Here is a 16,272-nt window from a genome sequence, read left to right as displayed (position 1 = left end):
ACACACACACACACACACACTTGCACACAAACACACACAAACAGACATACACAAATACACACGGCCCCCTGGAACCTCTTGCAGGACCAAATGGCTGGCAACGCCTGCCCGCCATCTCCCGCTGAGCCCTGGTGTGCGCTTTGGTGGCTCAGGCTGCTGTTCAAGCCCAGCGGGGGTTCATTCACTCACTCACACACACACACACACACACACACACACACTTGTACGTGTACAGACACACACAGTCTCCTTGTGTCCCCTGCACACCCGCCACCCGCTTTCACACCCCAGACAGCAGGACAGCAGGAGAACACACACACACACGAAGGAACAGACAGACGCGGTCACTTTAGAGATGCAGGCCAAGCGCTGTAGGGGAGAAAAGTTTTCACTTAAACTGGAGAATTCTCTCTTCATTAGCGCCTTTGGACTTCAGGAAGAGTTCTGTTTATTTGTTCATTTATTCCTGTCTTTGTAGTTTTTCTTTTCTTTCCTTCTTTGTCTGTTCCTCTGTTGTTTGGCTACGTTTGGACTTAGTTGAGTTAGAAAGTTTGGTTCAAACAGGAGTAAAATGCAGCGTTGTTCAAAGCCCGCAGGGATAAGCACCTTAGTTTGCATCTTACCTGCACAATTTTGATATCGAGATGAATGAAATTGGAGATTAAAGTGATGTGAATGCTACCAAATGTGTCATACTACTCAGCACTCCTGTCGAGCCCAGAACGGTGTGTACCACGGAGTCATACTGTAATATATATGTAGGCCTTCTATAAGTACATGTTAGATTGATCAACTCAGTTTATGTTGCTGTAGTGTTTTATATTGTATTGCTGAAAAGTTAGAAAACTTGTACAGGAAATGCACAGGATGATAAGCAGGTTAAACAATGTAATATCACAGCGCAGACCAATCTTTTCTTTGTGTGTGTGTGTGTGTGTTTTGTAGACAGCTGCAGTATCACTCAGGGGTCTTGAAACTGACAGTGGCCTGACACTTTTACCCATCTAGCCCCCTCCTGACTGTTTTTAAATTGATGGGCCTACATTTCTTTTTCATACTCTATGGAAAATGACACTAATGAGTATGATCTGGGACACATCTCTCTGTTTGCACATCTCATTTTGAGAACAATTAGTTTTTAATGTAATAGTCTGTATAATTAGAAGCCACTTAAAGGCACAATCCGTGATCCTGCCAAAATTGATTAACATCATCTTTAAACGCATTGACTAACATTTTATCGAAGTGATTAAGTTGTTCATGTAAAATGCAAAACAAGCCCATATTTTTGTCATGGTCAGTTGACACAAGAAACTCAAAACTCTCTATACACCTCAAATTTACCTGCTAAAATAAGTGAGATGTTTGAGACAGAAGTTGTTGCCTACAGGATGTAGAAATGTTATTAGTCATCATCTGATAGAGGTGGAACATGAAAAAGTTATCTCAAGCACAGACTAACATTTAGTGTCTCTGTAAGGATGAAAAAATGATGCAATTTAACACGTACTGTAGGTAGCCTGGCAAAGTTATGTAATGAAATTACATGATATGCCATTATTAATAGAAAATGTGGAGACATATTATAAGAAGGATTGTGGTTTGAATGTTCCTTTAACATCCTGGTCCTTTTCCCCAGACAGGACAGAGAGAGTGCAGATCAGGCTCACGAGGAGGAAATGGCGACTGCGACCCTTTCAGCGCAGGAAAGAGAGAGAGAGCTGGCTGTGCAGCTGGAGCAAACGGAGGCTCAACACCAGCAGAGAGGTCAGTGCTTCCACCAACAGTGATTGGTGCTTCAGTGTCATAGCTCACTGTCTCCTTCCCACCTCTCTGACTTGTTAAAAATAAATCTGACCTGTTTCTTAAGATAGCTAAGTATCCTCTAGGATGTAAGTTCTTTAAAAACCCGTCTCTCCTCCATATTTTGTTTGTCAACGGAGTACCTTTTCATTTAGAGTTTTGTGTTGTGGAACCTCACCCTGGAAGTCCAGTAGATGCAGCTGCACCGTGTTTCGGTTCCACCACAGCTCATTCGCAGATCTACCACAGTTCAGATGTTTACTGGAAGCATTTCAGATGTGTATCGTCTTAAAGCAGCCACATTTAGTTTAGAATTGTTTTCCAACATTTTTTGTTTAAGAAGAATATCGGATATAGCTTATTTATGATCAATGTGGTAACAGAAACTTTGTGCCTCATTTTAATTACTACGCAGCACGCCATCTAATCTTCATTTTCCATCTGTATTTCCTAAATAATGTGTATTCACAGAAGAGACAACATAAAAGAAAACAGTTTTGCTGACAACTGATAACCAATAAGTAATGAAAGGCATCATTAAATAATAAATCAATGTCAACTGACAATAGATATCAGCATATATGTACATTCACAAGTTATGTTGGAGAAACATCGGGTGGACTTGGGGGTCAGAATTTCCAAAGGAGCAGCATTTAAGGGATTTCAGTGGAGAGCCGCACACACTCGAGACCATATCTACACGGCTACAGAAGTCCTCAGTCCTTACTGTAGTACAGTAGGTTTACTGTAATGGCAATATGATTTATATAGCACATTTCATTACTAAAAAACTCAACATGCTTTAAATTGAAAAGACAGCAAGGAGCACAGCAGCAGAGTTGATCAGGGTCAGCTACGGAATCTGGGATGGTTTCATTCTCTTCCTCAAGGACACTTCAGCAGGGTGGATCTTTGCTGGAACAGGGTCTTGAACCTCCATCTTCTTACTCGCCACCGTGCTCCCCACCAGCAAAGCGTGGCCAAAGTGGGAGGGGATGGACAGGAGCAAAAATCATTTGAGCTGAACAAGACTGAGCTGAAGTGACCTCAAAAGAGCAGAATAGAAGCCTTAAGAGGAGAAGAGAGAGTAGCAGAGCAGAGGGAAGGTGATGGGAGCAGAGCAGAGAAACCCAGCTCAGAGTTCCCTATCTGTCTGCACAGCAGAGCTGCTGCTGCTAGCACATCTGTTGCACCATCTGGATCGCCCCCCGCCTCACACACACCACCCACCCTCAACCACTCTCTTCCTCCCTTCTCCTATCTTTTTATTTACCTGTGGTTCCCTTCAACAACCAGAGAGCCTGCTGGTACGCAGAACAAAGATGGAGGGTATAGAGGGAGGAATGGATTGGGGGGGGGTAAACAAAGGGTTTGTTTCTGGCGCATGTCGGCAGCACACATGTTGTCTAAAGAGAGCTGACATCAGAGCACAGCAGGAAACTGTGGATGGGGAGGGGATGGAGGGGTGGACGTCCTTTAGTAGCTCGCATCACTTCCTCTCCCCGTGTAACCCAACAGACGAGCTGGATAATTAGCTTTCTTGCTCTCCAAATCCCGCCTCTCTGTCCATCCGTTTGTCCTTCCATCCATCCGTCCCCCTCTCCCTTCTTCTCCTCTCCCTCCCACATTTTTTTCTGATTTTTTTTCATGTTTCTTTTTTGAGTAAATGCGTACAGAGCAGCCTCTAGATGATATCAGATATTTGTTTCTCTCTGTCCCTCCCTCCCTGCCACGCTTCTTCTCTCCATCCCTCCCTCCCTTATTTTTTTTTCTCTGTTTGTTTCCAGTGCCAGTTCTGCTGTGTTTCTGTGTCCCAGGGTTCTTTTTGGCCTACGCATGGCCAGACGCATTCAAAGCCTGTTCAGCTAATTAGCATTCTTCATGCAACTTTTCCAGCACTGACCAAACTTTGTTGAGTGTACGTGTGTGCGTTTGTGTGGTTTAGTTTCATGCTCTGTAGCAACCAAATTTCTGCCCTCCATGCATTATCTGTGGTTGATCTGGGGACAGACTGGATAGAGTGGAATGAAAAAAGGTGAGTGGTAACTCACTTTAGAGACTCATTGTGCAGCCAGTAAAAAGTGAATAATATTACATTCCAAGCTAGGAATGAAACATCACTTCATATTGGCCTTTGCACCTCTTCCAATGGTAATTTCCACTTTTATATATTAATAGCATTTATGTAGCACATAAAAAGAGAAGTAGAGAGAAATAAAAGTGTAGTCACATTTTATTTCATTTTTGTTTCTCCATGTCTTTCTTTCCCCCCCTACTGCATGCAAAAAAACAAAATCCCTCTTCTTCACAAGTCTGAGCTACTTTTCAAAGACTGCGAGTCCTTGGTGTTTTTGGTTTCGGTTGACTGTAACAGAATGCCGGAGCAGGTGGATCATTCCCTCTATCCAAACGGCAGCCATTGTTATTTTTAAAAGAGCAGACATATGTTGGAGAGCTGAACGTGGATCATTTCAAAGGAATGATGAAAGCCCAGTGTTGGATTGTTCAGAAAGAGGCCCCCATGAGCGGATGAGGACGTGGCAGGAAGGGGTGGAAAGGAGAAAGAAGGGGCTTTCAAACAACACCCCCCCTTCCCTTTCTCCATCTCGTTTTACCCCTTCACACACACTTTATATTTCCATTCTCTGTACTTCTGTTTTTGCTCTGTACATCCCCGCCTGTTGTTTGAACAGTTTTAGTGTTAATGTCAGCAAAAGCATTTTTGGTAAAACATTAAAAGAGACATATGGATCTCGCTTTTGTTAAAGTAGATCTCATTGCTCTACTCTGTCCATAATGTAGATGTTTGCCTCTGGTGTGTGAGGCTGTTTGCTTTGCTTGCACTTGGAAATGTATTGTATGTGTTAACAGAACACCACTAATAAATTAAATTAGGTACTCCATTGAACCACAATACCATGGAATTGAAGACATATTTGTTGTCTCCTAGATTATAACTTTAATTTAATGAAAGCATGACCAAAATTAACCTAAAATATTCAATTTTATTTAGATTAAACATATTCTATATGCTACACAGAAATTAATAGATGGGTATAAAGGAGGTATAAAGTTAAAAGGATCAGTCAGCTCTTGGTCACAGTTTTTAGTATTCCCACTGTGACTCTTCTGGCACTTCAATATTGTCTGCAGTATATTATAACTGAGGGTTATCCGTTATAATGTACCGCTGACTTTAATATGCTTGAGAACAGTCGGTCACCAATATTTTCTGTCGTAGTGCTTTACAATTTAACAGACCTGGTTTTAGCTGACTTGATTTTCTGTAAATTTAATTCATAAATGTAATTTTAAATATTTTTTTCATCACAGTCAGACAGTGTAGTCTTAATGACAGAGTCAGTCTAGTACATATTTGATGATGAATGTGGGACTGTTCATAATAAGGGCTCAAATTGTGTGTTTTTATTTTAATCTATTTTGACATTCAGTATTTTGTCATTATTTTTGGAGGCGACAGTTGGAGATACTGTGTCAGGCCTCCATCCAGCCTTCAGAAGTTGCCTTTTGTCATTATCTGTTTTTGTACATTATTAAAACCTTGTATGAGTTTGTTTTGTCATTGTTTTATTTTTATTTAAAGCAGTGAGTCTATTTAAACTACATTACACAGCTCACTGTCAAACATAATTGCCACATCCATGTCGTTTTACTGAGGCAGTAAATATGAGGATTTGTTCAGTACTGAAAAGAAGCAGGTATAAAAAAAAACAGCTGCCCTGCAGTTTTAGAACAAGTTTCAAGACTTGGACAATAAGCTTAAAATCGTATATTTAGGTGTTCGGTTAGAAAGGGTTAGTTTATTAGGTGTTTGGCCCCAGTTTAGTTTGGGTCAGGGTGATGATTTACTGTAACAGAATGCCGGAGCATGTGGATCATTCCCTCTATCCAAATGGCAGCCATTGTTATTTTAAAAAGAGCAGACATGTGTGTATTGTGTATATATAAACTACTATAGATATTATAGATAATATACATAGTACATGTAGCCTGCTTTTTAAAATGGTTAGGGGAAGTGTAAACTGGACTTCCACAGTAATGGATTGTGTCTATAATGCTACCACTCAGTTATTGATGTTGAAACCAGTCAACGCTTGGTGATAATTAATGGTTTCAGAAAATGTGATTCAACATCATTTGTGCTATTAAATGTGCTAGAAGCAACTGCATATAAACATGGCTTGATTATTAGAGAGAAGGGGAGGTGGGTGATGCCGGTGTCCAGTGACACAGATCCTCGAGGCAGGCTTTTGAGCTTGACAGCGTCTGATCTTTAGTGTAGTCGTGTGGGCTGAAGTGTTTAACAGAAGTGAGATATTACCTGAACTTCATCCGTTTCTGTGCAGCCAGGTTGTCTGACAGCCACTCAAAAGAGCACGGTGGTTGACCTCACAGTAACCGACAATTTTCCCAATGATCGATTGCAGTTGGAGAGTTGGACGGTCTGCTGAGCTCCCAGAATTCCCTGATCAGGAAGCTGAAGGAGGAGTGCTGCACGCTGGGACTCAAACTGGAAGAGCGGACAGAAAAAAGCAGGTCAAAATTTTCTCTTTCGTCACATATACTCTTTGTTTGAACATTCAGTCACTCAGTTACGCTTTCATTTTCTTTCACTCGCTCCTGCGGCTTACACCTCTAACTTATTCATTCATCTATTTTTCCCGTGAACAAGTTTTTAATGTAGTGGGTTAATATGTACTTGTGTAGATATTCACAGCTTCTCTTTTCCAGTTATTTGTATACTCGTTCAGTTGTTTTCTCCGTTTATCTGTTGGACATCCATGTCATCAAATCATCAAGCATCATCTATCCAGGCTGTTTGGACAGAGCATGTCAACATACTACATACTGACCTGTTTTCTTGTTAACCTGATGCTACAGTAGTCACAGCAGGCCTGTGCAGCTCTCCATCTGGGCTGCCTGTGTGTGTGTTTGTGTGTAAGAGTGACCCTGGGCCCAGTGTCCTGTCAGCTGTTGGAGCTGTGCTGCACATTAGTCACATGACAGCCCCCCAATCTGGCCCTGCCAGACTGCACTGGCCTCACCAGCCACAGAATACATCCACACAATACACACACAATTACAAATACAAAAGTACAGTGTGTATTTTCTTATGGATAGACATCACTGTCAAATACACATAAATGTGTGCAGTACTAAGTACTACCACCTTGAATGTGTTTTTCATCAGTTGGAATTCACATACATGCTGACACACTGGCATGTAGGTTCGTACCCTGGATCTGCTGTTTGTGTGTATTATGTACTTTAGCAGCAGTGCGGTGTTGGTGTGTTCAGTGCCTCGGGCTGTTTGAGCTCCTGGAGTCCAAGCCCAGTGTAGCGGTTAAAATCCTGCTGGACGGCCTCAGTCAGGCTAAGTGAGGTTACACTGAGACAGTTGTAACAAGATGAACAAGAAAACTCTTGATGAATTGTTTTCAGTAGTAAATCTGACTATGAATCTTACGAGGCCTACTCCTACTGATTGGCCAGCATAATGTTGTGCACAACTGCGATATCCGGCCAGGGACCTCTGTTGCATGTCTTACCCTTCTGTATCTTCCCAAACTTGTAAAAAAAAGAAAAAAAAGAAAAGGCAATAATAAATGTATTTGGTTTGCCATTGGCTGCTGTACAGCATCGTCCTTTAATAAGATTGATTGATTTTCTTTTATATTCATGTCATGCACACAAAATGCACATCCCTCACAAGACACCAAATGTATAGTGGCAGTGGTTAAACATTTCATTTCATTACAAAATTACAGGTTATTTTACAGCTCGATCTTAAACAAAATAGTCTGCCCTCTCTCCCATGCTTGCTAAATAAAATCGGCTACAATAAAGGTTCTCCTCCTGAACACAGCTAACATTTTTTATAATCATCCAGCCTAAATAAAATCAACATAAATGGAGGACATCATACCTTACGCCCTCGTAGACGGGACAGCAAAACAAAAAAATGAACCTCATTCCTGTCCTCCTGTCCTCCTCTGTAGTGGCATTAAACCTGTCTCTGTGGCTAGTGATAATGTTCCTGAACGTAGTTTGCACACCAGGGATCTTGGTTATAAACAGATGATGTCACTTATGAATTCAAAGTTAGAAAGCTGTTGAACTGTTTTACATTTATACAAATGGTTGTTCTGTTAGTCTACTCTCACTGGTATAAAAGGGATGGACAAAATAATAGAAACACCTGTCAATACAATGCCATACAGTTCAAACGGCAGCTTCCAAAGTGACCATACAGTTGAATCTACACCTTTCTAAAACAATTATATCCTTCATGAAGGTAGCATTTATTGCAGGACTGTATTAGTTTTAGCTACTGTATGTGTACCTAATAAACTGGCAACTGTGTGCATATTTAACATTTTAACATATTTAAGATTTATTGTATGTTAACAACAAGGTATTACCACAGATATTTAGTCCCCAGATCTTTGGATTTAAGATTTGTAAAGTATGGACTCTTTTAAAAAGCAGGTAAAGACCCACCTGGTTAGACTTTTTTATGTATTTATTTACATCTCTGTTTTATTTATATAATTTGTATTGTGCCTCTATTTCATGTCATTCTTTTGTCTTTTATTATGAAGCACTTTGTGACGTCTGATCTAGAAAGGTGTTAAATAAATACATTTTACTTAGTGTTTCTACAAAGTCGCCATTTTTGATAAAACGCTATTTAGCGTTTTATTCTACTTGCTTTGCTTTGTGGTACATGGTCCATTGTTCAGGTACATAATGCAGAACAGTTGAAATAACTGTGCTGTGTGTGTGTGTGTGTGTGTGCAGAAGTGAGATGGAGCAGCTGGCCCTGGAGAAGCAACACCTAGAGGAGACAGTAAAGAGTCTGAGAGCTCGCTGTGCCGACATGGAAGACCAGTGTGTCCAGCATGGCCGCATGCACCAACGCATGAAGGACAGGTACGCAAATACACATCCTTTTTACTCAATGTTTGTGTTGTTTACTAGCAAATAAAGATTTTCAAACTATGATTTGTTAGTTCCTCAGACTACTGCAGCACGTATCTAAATGAAAAACTAGCACATCAATCTTATAGTTGTCTATCGCGGTGTGTATTTTGATGCATGAATCAATATCGAAACATTATTAAAATAACAGCGGCACTGTTGGACTTAAATGTTCCCAACGTGCATTTTGGATTTTAATTACTTTTCATTTGCGAAATCTGGCAGCAAGAAAAAAAATAAATTTTAACAGTCTGTCCCTAACTAGTCCATCTTGTGCACATCTAATGTTTAATTCTTACAAGAACTGTTTTATTTTTTGTTGACAGTATTTTTGTGTCAGCAGTTTACTCTCGCACTGCTTGTGCACTGGAAATATTTTCTACTTAATAAAGATGCACATCAAACTGTTCTCTGATCAAAAACCACAACTTTATTTTTGGACACTGGAAAGAATAGACTAGTGACAGACTCCCATGAATCACGTGTGGTGGTCCACAGAGGACAGTATTACTGCATTTGTGTGTGAACCAGTTGACACTTAAATGCAAAAACAAAAAAAGTTAGGGTTAGGATCCGAAATTTGTCATTTAATTGCTTTTATATCAGAATAATCATTAATTGCTTTGAATGTATCACACTTGATAAATTAGTTGTCTGACAACAACTAATTCAGGTATCAGATACTTAACTGTATGAATCATGTTGCATCAGTGACAGGCCCGTGTCCCATGTCACTGTGATTTAAATGTCCATCAAACTCAAAGTTTGCATTGTAGGGCTTTTAAGTAGTGTAGAGCTGAAACAATTAGTTGATTAATCAATTAGTCGAACAAGAGAAGATTTATCTAACTATTTTGATTGTTTCTTTGTCTTCTTTGATATTTGGACTGCTGTTTGGACAAAACAAGCAGTACGAATGATTTTCTGACATTTTTTAAACCAAACAATGAATCGATAAGTTGAGTAAATAATCAACAGATTAATCGACAATAAAAACAACCTTCGGCTGCAGCCCTAAAGTAGCACACATGCTATTGGTGCCAGATTTTTTGTTCCTTTGTGGACTTTCTCAAGGGCAATATATAGTAAAAGTGTATAACTTTATACTAATTTATACTAATTGTTAATTGAAACAAAAATCTGTTGCTCTATGTAGCATATAGGGAGTGATTTCTGAAACACTGACGTATAAAAGCTAAAAGTGGGTCCATCTTTGGCTTATGCTACAGTATCTCTGCACGTGTGTGTGTGTGTGTGTGATGCGGGGGTCTGTTCCTCCCTAAGCGTGGAGCCCAGTTGGTGTGTGTCTCCACAGGGCGCCTGGCATACAGCCTGGCTCTGCCAATGTGAGCGAGGGTGTGTGGGTGTTGTTGCCCCACTCTACAGGATCTGTACCCCAGTACCCCCCCATCCCCAAACTCCACCTTCTTCTTACAGAAAACGTGTACACACACACACAGACTTTTTTTCCTGCTCCATCACTGACACTACATATTGTCTACCACCCACCGGTGTTAACCTGTCGACAGTCAGACGCTGCCAAAAAACAAAGTTTACCAAGTCACAGCTGTCTCATGGTTGTGTGTTACTCTTTTTGTGTGTTTCATAGAAAGAAAAACAATCTAAGTTGTCAAGGAGTGTGAAGTCTGAATATTCTGTACGTTTCCTCGCATATGTTATGGTGGTATTTTTATGTGTGTGTGTGTGTGTGTGTGTGTGTGTATGGGTTGCTATTGCATGTTCTCAGGAGCTTTAGCAGAGTAGGAATCTGGCTGCCAAAAGTGGATTGGCTGGGAAGTTGGCTCCTAACTTCTCTGTTCTCCCAACTGAACCACGATAATCACTCTTGGCATTTAGAGAGTTTTATTTTCTGCTTTGACACTTACTGGGGTTGATGAATTCTCCTGATACTTAAAAAAATCTCTTGAGTTCAGTTCTACATGAGGTCACTTTTGGAGTTACTGTCAAGCGGCTTGACCACATTTTTGCATTTAATTTTCAGAGATAATTTTTAAGGTAAAAAGTGTGTATGTTTGGGAATACATTTATTAGTTTTAAGTAGTAAATACATGTATTTTTTTTGGCATTTTATGTATTATGTTTTAGGTGATTTATTGTTAGGAGGCACAGTAAAGAGATACAGGAGAGTCAGGGAGGCGACAGAGGTATGAGTCACATTTACGGTGATCCACATTGCAGCTGGTCTTTGGTTTCAGTATGTATTTCTGGTACTGATTGTACTCTGGGGGCAAAACTAGAAAACTTGAAAACATGTCACAAATACAGTATATTCGTATTGGTTTTAGCTTAAACAAATAACAAAAGAGATCCACAGTATTTATCAGGACTTTGTTGCAGCCATGTCTTGCTGTGTCTAAATTCAGCTGTAGAGGCAAGGCTGAACTTTGTACATCTCTTTTTGTGCGTGTGTGTGCATGCAGTTATGTTTGTATACATGTGTGCATATCCATGTATAAGCACGTACATCAGTGTCTCACATGGTTCTTGTAATGAATACCATGCATTCCTGTAATCCTCTGTGTGTGTGTGTGTGTGTGTGTGTGTGTGTGTCTCTCTGCATCCATACATTGGGTATATGTTAGTTGGCCCCTGCAGGCTCCGAGCACTCAGTGGGCGCCCTGTCGCGCGGCTCGGGGGTTAAGGTGTACGTGTTAACAAGCTGGTGCAAGTGGGTTCAATATCCAGCGCCCCGCCCCTCCCCACAGCCTCTCCATCGGCCTGCAATCTGTGCTGTGAAGAGCGGCAACAGCGCACCACGCACAAAACATTTGGAAAATCAGCTTGATTTATTTTTACATGGGCATGCTGATTGCCAAACTACACAGGGGTTTTAGCACACAATGTTTTGCTTCACCACTTAATTATTTATTTCGCTATGTCTGTGTTGTCGTTTTTTGTTTTTTTTGCCTGGAAATGAAGGGATAGAACGGAGGGTTGGAGAGAGATGGAGCAGGAAAGCAGTGTTAGGGGAGAGGCAAAACCAGTTACTGTAAACGATTTTTACTGATTAGATTCAAGAACATTGATTACATTTTGGTTTATTAAGGTAAATGTATATTTCACATGTGAGCACAACTGGAAATGTTGGCAGCATAGAATTTATTTTAGCTCTTCAAACCATCTACAACTTATTTAGTTATCATGCAGTTTTCTTGTGCTTATCTTTAGGAAAACAAAAACAAAATCGTAAATTTCTGTTAACTTTATTAAAATGATGATGGCATGTTTGTCAGTGCGGGCAGGTTATGTTTGAGAGAAAGCTATGTCCTACATACATACACAAGCAACCAAATCACAGATGCAAAAAGAGAAAAAGGGATGCATGTCTGTTATTTTACAATTTATTTAAAGATGAATACAGGTATCTATTTTATTTTGAAATTAATTTGAATGGTAAGTAATTATAAGAAATTTGACATCTTGATGATAAATATTTGGAGCTCTTATGAAAGTTATTATGGCGCTTAAAAATATTTCCTGCTCATGTACGGTTTGTAGTTAACGTGAACTCTTAATAATAAAACAAACAAATAACTCAAATATCTGGCTTGCAGCAACCGCTCTTTGAGATGCAACGAGACACCAGAGCGAGACACAGTCAGAGTAAATGTAATATAAACTGTCCGTGACACCTTGCTGTGTTTTTCTGACTTTTTTTAAAGTGAAACTTCAGGTTTCACTTTAAAAAGATATTTCAATAATTATTTATCCTTTTTTAAATAAAAATATAAAAATTATTTTCTTTCTGACAGATTGATGTTAACTGTGACTTCTCCACTGTTTTTCTGTTCATGTTTAAGATTTGCATCTACTGTTTCTCGACTGTAGCTGTCCTCTCCTCTGCACTCTGTTTCTGTCTCCCCCTCTTCTTCTTATTTCTTTTCACTTTCCTCTTTGCCCTTCTCTCATTTTCCAACTTTATTCCTCTCTTCTCCTCTCCTCTCCTCTCCTTCTTGTCCTCCTTCTGTACCAAACACCACGCAACCTTTTCTCACCTCACAGCTGTTCGCAGGCTGTTTCACCAATTATCACTAGGCATGTACACACTGAGGTCACACACACACACACACACACACACGCACACACACACAGACCATACATAACACCATAACACCAACGTTTGCTTAGCCACACATAGTGACAGCAGAGTGTGTTTGTCAGCCGTGTGTGTGCATGTACTGCATGAGTGTGTGAGTGTTTATGAGAGCACGCAGCCCTTTAAGGAGAGCAGCAACATATACGCAGATGTGCCTGTAGATCCACAGGCTTCACTGGGCCATATGGCCTCCACGAAGAAAGATGGTGCGTGCGTCTGGAGGAGAGCAGAGGAGGGAGGGGGGGATAGAGCGAAGGATGGAGGGCCATGTGTGGTATGAGCTGTGCAAGCAGTTGTTGAAGTATGTATGCCTGTGGATGTGTGTGTGTGTGTGTGTTTGTACCAGAGGCTCCAGGAGATTGGTTAATGGAACAAATGGTCGCGGCGGGCCGGGAAAGAAGGAACAGGCTTGCTGCTACCGCGGGCGGACTGCGAGCCCCGGGCGAGGGCTGCTTCATCTGGGCTCCTGCCACACACACACACACACACACACACACACACACACACACACACACACACACACACACACACACACACACACACACCCTCTGTCAAACCCTCTTCACTCCTCACCCCCCACCCAAATACACAGTGTGCTGCCATGCCCCAGAAGCAAAAGGACGCTCCTCGCAAAACTTTTCATTTGCAAATTAAGTTGGCAGAGGCTGGGCAGAAGAAGCAGGACAGCTTTCATTTGTCATATCTGCGTGTGTGTGTGTGTGTGTGATCTGAGAGGTACAGAGAGATAGAGGGAAATCAGGGATAAAGACAATGAGGTTCAGCGTTTACGCTTAAGATCGTTACGCTTCACGTTCATGTTGCACAGATCATTAATAACATCACTGCTGAATTCTCTTTACATTTCAAAAACACATTTTTACTCATCAATTATACATGTTTTTTCTTTTTATTCTTACATATATAAAATATGAGATTTAAATTTTTCACAAAACAGTGTGTTAAAGAACCGGCAGAAAAAGAGATTCAGGCACGATATGATTTTAAGTTTAATTTAAAAAGTGATTTTTAGCTACTACTGTACATTTTCTGAACATTCTGTCAAAAAAAAGATGTTAAACTAAATTTGTAAGAAATTTAAAGTTATAATGTATTTGTTATTTTTAAATATATTTGATATCAATGACTTGCTGAACTATTTAAGTGGACATAACTGTATTAGGAAAGAGAGGAACAGTTTAGTTCACTGTTCATTCTGTCTGGTTCTCTCTCACGCTCGTCTTCTCACCCCTGGATGGCGCTGATCAGTCGTCCTCCCTTCTCCTTCATCTTCCTCTCCGTCTCTTCTCATCGTTTCTGTCTCTGCGTTGCCCAGCTGGCTTCTGCAGCCGGGAGCGACCGCAGGGCGGCCTGCTGAAAGAGCATTGTCAAACGGTGGCTTTACAGCTCTATCACACACACACACAAACACACACACAAACATACACAGACACACACACACACACACACACACACAACAACACACACACACACACACACACACACACAGACAGACGCACAGATTTGCAGCTCAGATGTCGGGCTGTAGCCAGAGGCTTGCAAGCTGGAGCGTTAACTGTGCAAAGCGTCACATCTCAAGCCCCTGTCAGTGACACTCGCTAACACTACTTCATAAAACTACAACTAGAAAACTAGTACAGAAACACCTGCCCCTTCTTTAGAAAAATGTTAACAGCAGAAACACTTCAATGCCGGGAAAGCAAACACAGGACTTAAAAATAGTCAGTGGGCCTTACAGCAGCAAACAGAGCCTGCAGCAGCATTGAAACCTCTGTTAATGCGGTGACGAAATGAAAGCAGAGACAACTTCTGCGCCCATCCATCGTTTTTTAAAAGTCTATGAATATTTTTCTGACATCCCTCTTAAACATTATGCAAATCTGTTTTAATGTAACTCTTTGCCAAGGACATATTATTTTACGCTTTTTGATCTTGTGTGAGTTCAGACTGAACTCGTCACTTGATGTTCAATAACTCTCTCCTGTGACACTATGTAAACGACCACCACTCAGGTCGCTGGAAGTTTCGTCAGCTCAAAGACAAACTTTGATCTTTTGTATTCGACCTTAAAAGCTTTTACGCCTTAATTTTAATTTCTTTATTCCTCTCACCTTTAATGTTTCTATTCTTTGTTTAGACAGCAGAAAAGACAGATCTACGTGAAGCGTGATGGTAAAAAGACAGTTTCTGAGCAAAAAGAAATTATAAATAGTAAAAAAGAGAGAATAGCAGTTGGACATTTTAATAAGGGTTGTTTGTCTTAGGTTAAAACTTTTCGCACTGCACATTATAATATATTTAGCATTATATTCTGGTGTGAAACAACTATGAAATAGCCGATAAAAGATCTTGTAGCTGCTCAATAAATTAATCATGTGACAATGCTTCAGATTGAAATTTTACTTGGAAATTATAACATAGTGCTTCAGATTTGTAAATATTTTGTCTATTATTCAGGGATCTGCTGGCTTCATAGCTGATCTTATTTTTAAAGTGATCATTTAAATCATGGAGTGCAGACTTTTAAAATCACTGTGTAACATTTATAACAGCATTATCTAACTGAAGAGCATTTCAAATCACTGCAAGATGATTTTAATTCAATTAGAATTTTCAATTAAAACATTTATAACTTAGCAATACATTGGAAAATGTAGCATTAATGTAAAGTGGTAATGAAAACATCTTTTAAAGATTTATATTCTAAAAAGGATAAAAGGATTTTTCCCACAAATTATTTCTTACAATAAAATACTTTAACTCACATTAATCAGTAGTAGACATGGAAATGTAAGTAAATAAGTAAAGATTGATTCATGCTGTATAGCAGTTTTCAAAACAAAAGTTACAAAGTGCTTCACAATAAAAGCATTTAGCAACAAACAGGCAACACCAAAGCAACAAAAATTAAATGTTAAAACCGAGCACAAAAATATCAGGTAAGCAATGCAAAGGAATATAAGTGAGTCTTGAAAGATCAAATATTTACAGGTACATTATTTAAAATTTAAGGGACATAAACATCCAAAGCTTGGTCTTTACTTTAAGTCAAACTCTGGGAATTTAGTGGAGCCCGGTTAGTCGACAACAGGCACAACAATGCAGAAATATACTTAAGAGGCTTCAATGTGAGGTGCCCAATAGGTAATAACTTGAGTTCTGTATTGCTATATAATATTGCTTTGTTCATCTGTAGTTTTCACACACAGGTTTCAGTTATGGAAAAGTTCCTTCTCACCACTGTGTACAGCACAAAAAACGAGAACAGTGGTGAGTTGAAAAATAATGATTTTAAGGGAAAATAAGTTCTCACACAGGCTGCCTCCCTGATG

At 39.9% G+C, this 16,272-nt stretch overlaps 1 protein-coding gene across 2 annotated transcripts in view; it reads left to right on the top strand.

Annotated features, from left to right (window-relative positions):
• The window catches only part of sdccag8 (SHH signaling and ciliogenesis regulator sdccag8), a 48,661-nt gene that overhangs the window by 23,313 nt on the left and 9,076 nt on the right, over positions 1-16,272 (top strand). For both annotated transcript variants that reach the window (XM_046070829.1, XM_046070828.1), the window contains exons 14-16: positions 1,640-1,767; positions 6,252-6,360; positions 8,626-8,757. In XM_046070829.1, coding sequence (XP_045926785.1) covers positions 1,640-1,767; positions 6,252-6,360; positions 8,626-8,757 — 369 coding nt within the window. The remainder of the gene's footprint in view (positions 1-1,639; positions 1,768-6,251; positions 6,361-8,625; positions 8,758-16,272) is intronic.

The sequence above is a fragment of the Micropterus dolomieu genome, linkage group LG15 (genome assembly GCF_021292245.1).
Source record: "Micropterus dolomieu isolate WLL.071019.BEF.003 ecotype Adirondacks linkage group LG15, ASM2129224v1, whole genome shotgun sequence".
NCBI classification, from domain to species: domain Eukaryota; kingdom Metazoa; phylum Chordata; class Actinopteri; order Centrarchiformes; family Centrarchidae; genus Micropterus; species Micropterus dolomieu.
The sequence above is the reverse complement of the archived record's forward strand: the minus strand, read 5'-3'. Positions and strand labels throughout refer to the sequence as shown.